The sequence below is a fragment of the Urtica dioica genome, chromosome 3 (genome assembly GCF_054948205.1).
Source record: "Urtica dioica subsp. dioica isolate 48M chromosome 3, U.dioica_male_clone48M_v1_H2, whole genome shotgun sequence".
In the NCBI taxonomy this organism is placed as follows: Eukaryota; Viridiplantae; Streptophyta; class Magnoliopsida; order Rosales; family Urticaceae; genus Urtica; species Urtica dioica.
This window is the reverse complement of record NC_142758.1, coordinates 20,441,197-20,448,932: the sequence shown is the minus strand read 5'-3', so window position 1 is coordinate 20,448,932 and position 7,736 is coordinate 20,441,197. Positions and strand designations below refer to the sequence as shown.

The window sequence follows — 7,736 nt, the reverse complement described above, 5'->3', positions numbered from 1 at the left end:
CAGTCTAGAGTTGTTACTTGTCTTCCTTCCAGCCAGAAAAATTGGAAGGATTATTTCTTTTGGATTGAGGGGGACGTTTTCTACGAGAGATGCCCCATAAAAGCTTCGTTCTCGGAACTGGGTGTGATTCTAGTTTAAAATTCTTGTTTGATAAGTAGCGTCAGATTTCTTATCTGGTTCCCTTATATATTCTATGTTTGGTTCCAGGTTCCCTTCCACAATATCCCGAGGACGAGCGGCCACTCCACTCCGAGATCTTTGACATTTCGGAGGTCGATCGGTCGATATTTGTGTTGTCGGACCCGGACTTACTCGATCAATATTACTATTATCCGTATTCGAGTGAGTACTTTATTTATTTCTCATCAAATCATATACGTTCCGGTCTTTTAATATTCTTACTTTTTGTTTTCTTAACAGAGATTGCTCAGATGGCAAAGAAGAGAGCCGCTCCCGATCAAGTCCCTCCGAACCCAAAGCGCACTAAGGCTTCCAAGGCCTCATCTGTAGGCAAGCGGGCGACTCCATCTACTTCGAAGGTCCCTGATCGTTCCATTTCCTCTCCGGGGAAGAGCCTGATCGAGCCTTCCTCCACCCTTGACCACCTGACTCCGATTGTCTCTTTCCTTCACGAGCGTCTTCCTACCGAGAAGGTCCAGGAAATCCTGGGGTCTAAGCCGCTAGAGAGGATTACCCAAGTCACCGACTCCGTGGTTTCGATATGTTGTTTTTTTTGTATTCACCTGATCGGCACCTTTCTCTTTTCCTTGTGCTTTTATATATATTTTGGAGCTGACCATTTGTTGGTGTGATCACCTCAAAGTTTTGTTGGTGTGGTCGGCCTCGTTGGCTCACTGGGTTCCGAGCTCACCTCCTTGAGGCAGCGGAACGATCGTTTTCTCGAAGAGAGGGATGCAGCCAGGGACGAAGCAGCGAAGATCCAGTCAGAGCTTGCGCGGAAATTCCAAGCAGATCTCGAGGCTGCTCGTTTAGCAGCGGTGGAAGAGTACAAAGCTTCCGAGGACTATCGCAACATGCGCGATGACCTCTATACCGCTGGGATAAACGAAGCCGTTCGGATCCTCGGCCCGAAGAATCCTACTCTGGATACTACGGATCTTGATGAGGATTCGGAGTCAAGAGCTAGCGACGACTTGGATGGAGGAGGCGACCATGAGTAGAGTTTTATTTCCTTTTTTATTATAATTTTTGTTAACCCGTTCGGGTCTTGAACAATTAATCCGTGGTCGGATCCTTTTTTAGTATGTAATTTTTTCCCTCTTGGGTTTTGAACAATTGATCCGTGGTCGGATATTTTATTATGTAATTAATTCTTTTGTGGTCGGAGTTAATTTATCTGTGTTTCTGAACTTGGAAAAATACAGTATAACTAAGTAGAAAGTATTTCTGGACTTGGAAAAATAAAGTATAACTAAGTAAAAAGTATTTAAAACAATAGTTTCACCGGTTTTAAGTTTTCTAAAGAATAAAACATTTTAAGAAACTGTTTGCCAATTATCCTGCCGCCTAGTTTATTTTGCCGTGAATGTGTTAAAACCATGTTACTAAGCACCGAGTAGAATAATATGAGTAAACAAGGGATAATTACTTCTGAAAATCACAAGTATTTGCGACCAAGCCGCTTTTTGAATGTAAACACAACACAGGCGACCAAGCCGCTTTTTGAACGTAAATACATACATGCGACCAAGCCGCTTTTTGAATTTTTAAAACAGAAACGTTTAAACAAAGAATTGGCGAAGGTGCTCGGCATTCCAAGGGTTCTTCTCCATATCACCGCTTAACTGTTGTAATTGGTATGCCCCGTTTCCGAAGTCTTCTCGGATAATGTAGGGTCCTTCCCAATTCGCGTTGAAGGCTCCTTCTTGGTGGATTTTGTTGTGGAGAAAAACTATTCTGAGGACTTTATCGCCAACTTTGAACGATCTTGGTCGGACTTCCCTGTTGAAATACCGAGTCACTTTTTGTTGGTTAGCAAGATTTCTTAATCTGGCTTTTTCTCTTTTTTCTTCTAGCAAGTCTAGATTAATTCTTAAAATTTCGTTGTTTACCTCTGTAGAGTAGTTTTCTCTTCTCACTGTTGGTATCATAACGTCGGTCGGGATAACCGCGTCGAAACCATATGCGAGAGAGAAAGGTGTTTCGCTAGTTGCGGAGTGCTCGGTGGTTCTGTATGACCAGAGGACTTCTTGGAGCATGTCCACCCACTCCGACTTCTGTTCGTCCAACTTTGTTTTTAGGCTGTGTTTTATGGTTTTGTTGACGGCCTCCACCAATCCGTTGGACTGTGGTATGATTGGAGTAGAAAAAACTTTCTTAATGCCATACTTTTCACAATTTTTTTTGAAAGAATCGCAGTTAAACTGAGTTCCGTGGTCGGATATGATTTTGACTGGTATCCCAAACCGAGTGATAATATTTTTCCATACAAATTTCTCAACTGTATGAGCAGTTATTTTATTCAAGGGTTCGGCTTCGACCCATTTTGAAAAATAATCGATGGCTACAATCGTGTACCTGCATCCACCTCGGCCTGTCGGCAATGCTCCGATTAAATCTATTCCCCATTATGCAAATGGAATCGGGCATGAGAGGGAGATGAGCGAATTAGGAGGGAGCCTCGGGATGTTAGAGAACTTCTGGCACTTGATGCATCTTTGTGTCATGTGTCGAGCGTCGACTTTCAGTGTCGGCCAGTAGAGTCCCTGCCGGATGATCTTTTGTGCCAACGTCTCGCATCCGATGTGACTTCCGCATATCCCTTCGTGGATCTCTTTGAGATTGTATTCAGCTTCGTCTTCGTCCAGACATTTGAGGAGAGCCTGAGAAAATCCTCTTTTGTAGAGATTTTGACCTTCTAGGAAATACCGAGCAGCTCTGAATTTCAAGCTTCTAGCCTCATTTTTATCTTTGGGCAGAGCTCCATGCTGCAAATACTCCCTAATCGGAGTTTGCCATGACTTTCGATGATCGACCTGAAGCGCATGGGGGATCTGCTCGATGCTAGGCTGCCCAATTTTGATTACTGGGATTGACTCCGAGTCGGATCCTTGGGTGGCAAACTTCGCTAATGCATCAGCCTCTTCGTTCATGGCTCCGGGGACTTGGGTGATTTCGCAAAGTTCGAATTCGTTTGCCAGGTTTCTGGCTTTCTCGACATATAGCGACATCTTTTCGCCTTTTGCCTGAAATTCAAATTTCATTTGATTAACAATTAAATGAGAATCTGAATATACTTTGAGCTTTTTGATTTCTAAATCTTTTGCAATTTGGAGCCGATGTATCATAGCTTCGTACTCAGCTTCATTGTTTGAAGCATTGAAATAGAATTTTAGAGCAAATTTTACCTTGTCTTGTTCTGGACTGGATAGCGCAATCCCGACTCCGGACCCCTTTTCGTTGGCTGCTCCATCTACGTACATGTCCCAAACCGGGAAATCAATCGATCTGTACGTGAATTCTGCAATGAAGTCAGCTACTTCTTGTCCTTTGATTGCTGGTCGGGGGCTGAAGCGTATATCGTATTGTGTTAGCTCGATCGACCATTTCATTAATCTTCCGGACACATCGGGTTTTTGCAGCACCTGTCGGAGCGGGAAATTGGTAATAACTGTGACCGGATGTGAGAGGAAATAGTGTTTCAGCTTCCGAGGTGCGGTGATGAGGGCGAAGGCTAACTTCTCGAGCACCGGGTATCTTCCTTCCGCCTCGTTGAGACGTCGCGAAGTATAATAAACCGGGACCTGGTGTTTTCCCTCATTCTTGATTAATGCTGAGCTGACTGCATGCTCCGATACGGCTAAGTAAATTTCCAGGGGCTCTCCTTCCTGTACTTTTCTTAAAGTAGGAGGCCATGCCAAGTGCTCCTTCAGAGATTCAAAACTCTCATTGCATTGCTTGGTCCATTCAAATTCTTTGGAGCCTCTGAGTGCATTAAAGAAGTGAATGCTTCGATCAGTTGATCTTGAAATAAAACGGCTCAATGCAGCTATGCACCCTGTCCACTTCTGTACTTCTTTTATGTTTCGCGGCGGTGTCATGTTCATTAAGGCGGTGATCTTCTCTGGATTCACTTCGATGCCTCGTTCATGAACGATGAAACCTAAGAATCTTCCTGCAGAGACACCAAAAGTACATTTTAGAGGATTAAGTTTCATGTGATATTGTCTTAAAATTTCGAATGATCTTCTAAGATCATCCGTATGTTCGTTTATTTTTCGGCTTTTAACCAGTAAATCATCAATGTATGCTTCCATTGTGATTCCGAGTAATTCGGCGAACATACGATTTACTAATCTCTAGTATGTTGCTCCCGCATTTTTTAATCCGAAGGGCATTACTGTGTAGCAGTATAGCCCTCGATCAGTTATAAATGCCGTGTGATCTTGGTCGGGACCATACATAGGGTTTTGATTATACCCAGAGTAAGCATCCATGAAGCTTAACATTTCATGACCTGTTGTGGCGTCTACTAATTGATCTATTCTCGGCATAGGGAAACTATCCTTTGGGCAAGCCTTGTTCAGATTTGTAAAATCTGCACAAGTTCTCCATTTCCCGTTAGGTTTCTTAACCAGGATGGGATTGGCTACCCATTTTGGATATTTAGTTTCTTTTATCGACCCGTTAGAAATTAGTTTATCTACTTCTTCTTTTAAGGCTATATACCTCTCGGAGTTTAAGGCCCTTCTCTTTTGCCTAATAGGTTTTTCCTTAGGATCTATATTTAACCTATGACATGCTATTTGAGGATCTATCCCCGTCATGTCGGACTGTGACCAGGCAAATATGTCTAAGCTATTAGACAAAAGAGAAATTAAGTTATTTTTGGTACCTGATTCAAGATATTTACCAATCTTGAGTTTCTTCTCAGGTTGTTTCGGATCCAGAGTGATCTCCTCGACTTCATCTCCTGGACCAATCTCTTCTCGACTCGGAAGGCATGGGTTGAAGTCTGAGTCGATCACATAACTTTGTGGACATCTTTGTCCTGACTCTCTTTGAGATAATTTGCATAACAGCTTCTTGCGATAGCCTGGGTACCGACTACTTCACCTACTCTGTGCTCGGTAGGAAACTTCATCTTCAAATACTCCATCGAAGCGATGGCTCCGAGGGATTGCAAAGTTGGCCTGCCAATGACTGCGTTGAACGAAGATTTACCTGGAACTACCACCCATGGAGTGTTAGTGGTTTTACTTCTTGGGTTATCTCCCACAGTTATCGGGAGTGAGATTATTCCCTTGGGCTGAATTGAGTCTCCTATGAAACCATAGAGATTTTCAGGGGAAAGAGCCAATGCGTCTTGCTTAAGACCCATTTTATTGAATGTGTCTTCATAGAGCACATCGACAGCACTCCCAGTATCCACTAATATTCGGTGAACGTTCCTGTTTCCGATAAGAGCTGATATAACTAGTGGATCGTTGTGAGGGAACATTACCCACCGAGCATCTTCTGCTGTAAAGGTGATTGGCTTCGTGCTAGGTTTGGCTATCTTGTTGGGCCTTTGTTCGGCTGTAAACAAGATTTGTCGGGGTCCCGCGTAGGCTTCTCTTACATAGCTTTTTTAAGCGCTCCTTGAGTTTCCTCCCACATGTGGTCCTCCAACTATGAGCGAGATTTCAGTATACGCTTCACCTTTATGATCCTCTTGATCCCCTTGCTCGGCCTTGAATTTCTTCAATGCTCCTCTTTGGATTATAGCTTCTATAGCTTCTTTGAGGTTAAAACAGTCAGCAGTGCGGTGACCAATATCCGCGTGGAAAGCACAGTATTTTGTTTTATCTCTTTTTGAGATATCCTTCTTGATTGGCCTTGGCTTGGGGAAATCTTCTTTATCCTGTGTAAGACTGAATATCTCCTCTATCGGGGTATTGAGTTTGTGATACTTATTAAACTTACTGGAAAAAGGCTTCAGGGGTCCTGCTCCAGACCGGCTTTTCATTGGTAGCCGGTTATCCTCTAACTGCCGCTCGCTGTGCTCTTCTCGGTAACTCTTTGGTGGTTTTGCTTTTCTTGCCGCCAACCTTGCTTCCTCCACGTTGATATATTTCTGAGCTCTCTTCAGGAAATCGTAGTAGTCCTTTGGACTAGTCTTCTGAAGTGACCACCAGAACTCTGATTCAGTTCGGACGCCGGAGGAGATCCCGAAGAGCTTAAAATCTTCATTCAGATCGTCAACCTGAAGAGCTTGCTCCGAGTAGCGATTAATAAAATCCTTCATTGACTCATCATGGGCTTGTCTCACCGCTAGTAATCTTTCCTTGGGAGTTTTCCCCGAGCTGGAGCCGACAAACTGTTCCATGAATTTTCTGGATAACTGTTTCCAGGATCCTATGGAGTTTGGCTTTAGCTTTCTATACCACCTTTTGGCTGAGCCTGTTAGAGTGATAGAGAATGCCCTGCACATAACTTCTGGTCCTGCTCCTTGCAGCAACATCCAAGAAGAGAAAGTGTCTAGATGGTCTCCCGGGTCGGTTTGCCATCATACACTGGGATGCTTGGCATCCTGAAGCGATCAGGCAATGGGTGTTCTAAAACTCGTGCCGTGAAAGGGGAGATAGCCTCTCCAAGTTTTTGTTGTCAATGGTGCCCACAAGAAGAGTTGTAGTCTTTATTTTGTACATTTGATGTAATAAAGTCTCATGAAGACTCTTGCTTGTAATTGCCTAACTATTCATTAATAAAGTTGAAACGTTCATTCATTCTATCTTTGTTTGAAGCTTTATGATAAAACCTTAGTCTTTTAGTCCATAAACAAACTTAACAACTTACGAAGAGACAAATGTAGATTTGCATGAACAAACTCTTCGTAGTTTGCTTAAAACGATATATTCGCAATCTTAGGGTCAAAGGACTATTGACCTCAGTATGATTGTTAGAAGAATCTATGATGTCTGGTTATGAGGCATTGAGAGTTGGGGACTCTATAGTTCTTCTAGGTATCTTCCGAAGATACTGAATTGACCAGTGCACTTCTAGAGACAATATAAGAACAAACCATTTAAGCTCTTATGTCTCGAAGTCACTATGTATGAATTGCATCATGCTTACCTTAATCATGAAATGAGACATGCCATTTCACACCTTAGTATTCTCATTTGAGAAAGTCAAAGTTCGGACTCACTATGTGATTCCGAACAAGGCCTATTGGTGAAGTACTAAGTTGTGAATCTGTCATGAGTAACTTTGTGAAGTTCTCATAGATATGGAATTCATGTACAAGATTGCTGAAATGCAATGTATGTCACCTCATGCTTTGTTCCTTGGAGTGTGAATAAATGAACTGGCCAGTGTCCAAATTGAGTCCTGACTCTTTTGGATGAAACAATGTGACTTGTTAGCTCATCGTCAATACATTGTTTCTAACTTATTCACAAGCGACAAAGGAGTTGAGGAAATAACAGCTAGAAGGGTAAAATGGTAATTTAGTAAATCCCGACTAGCTGATGACATTCATGAAGGGTAAACATAGATAATATTCAGTGGATCCGCTCATCATAATTAGGTCGAATTCTTGAGTAGAAAATAAATTCATTTGAACCGAGAGATTTTCAGTGTCAGCTCTTTAGTGGAGTCAGCTGGCATTAAGCTAAACTTGGAAAAGGTTTGTGAACTTTTGAGTCCAAGTGTTTAGCTCAAGCTTTGTTCATTTGGGTCCATGAGGTCACTGTCACGAATCACATCGATAGGAATAGTTAAACTGGAAGCTA

At 42.6% G+C, this 7,736-nt stretch overlaps 3 protein-coding genes across 3 annotated transcripts; all 3 read right to left on the bottom strand.

Annotated features, from left to right (window-relative positions):
* Positions 1 to 1,742: 1,742 nt before the first annotated feature.
* On the bottom strand, positions 1,743 to 2,589 carry LOC149402474 (uncharacterized). Its single transcript, XM_089608395.1, has 2 exons — positions 2,539 to 2,589; positions 1,743 to 2,306 (listed from the first exon to the last, which is right to left on the bottom strand). The coding sequence occupies exons 1-2, from the start codon at positions 2,587 to 2,589 to the stop codon at positions 1,743 to 1,745; spliced, it is 615 nt and encodes a 204-aa protein (XP_089464521.1).
* LOC149402473 (uncharacterized) lies at positions 2,589 to 3,191 on the bottom strand. Its single transcript, XM_089608394.1, has one exon. The coding sequence runs from the start codon at positions 3,189 to 3,191 to the stop codon at positions 2,589 to 2,591; it is 603 nt and encodes a 200-aa protein (XP_089464520.1).
* A 932-nt stretch (positions 3,192 to 4,123) lies between these two features.
* Positions 4,124 to 5,461, bottom strand: LOC149402472 (uncharacterized). Its single transcript, XM_089608393.1, has 4 exons — positions 5,065 to 5,461; positions 4,856 to 4,975; positions 4,362 to 4,558; positions 4,124 to 4,135 (listed from the first exon to the last, which is right to left on the bottom strand). Exons 1-4 carry the CDS (start codon positions 5,459 to 5,461, stop codon positions 4,124 to 4,126), a joined length of 726 nt encoding a protein of 241 aa, XP_089464519.1.
* Positions 5,462 to 7,736: the final 2,275 nt, after the last annotated feature.

Bases quoted from the DNA above. Each gene is read 5' to 3' on its own strand.
- LOC149402474 (XM_089608395.1), bottom strand. From the start codon at position 2,589: ATGGGGAATAGATTTAATCGGAGCATTGCCGACAGGCCGAGGTGGATG. The intron at 2,307-2,538 runs GTACACGATTGT...ATCATACCACAG, and splicing joins ACAGGCCGAGGTGGATGCAG to TCCAACGGATTGGTGGAGGC.
- LOC149402473 (XM_089608394.1), bottom strand. From the start codon at position 3,191: ATGTCGCTATATGTCGAGAAAGCCAGAAACCTGGCAAACGAATTCGAA.
- LOC149402472 (XM_089608393.1), bottom strand. From the start codon at position 5,461: ATGTTCCCTCACAACGATCCACTAGTTATATCAGCTCTTATCGGAAAC. The intron at 4,976-5,064 runs GTACCCAGGCTA...TGATCGACTCAG, and splicing joins CAGAGTAGGTGAAGTAGTCG to ACTTCAACCCATGCCTTCCG. The intron at 4,559-4,855 runs GTACCAAAAATA...GAACTTGTGCAG, and splicing joins TGGTAAATATCTTGAATCAG to ATTTTACAAATCTGAACAAG.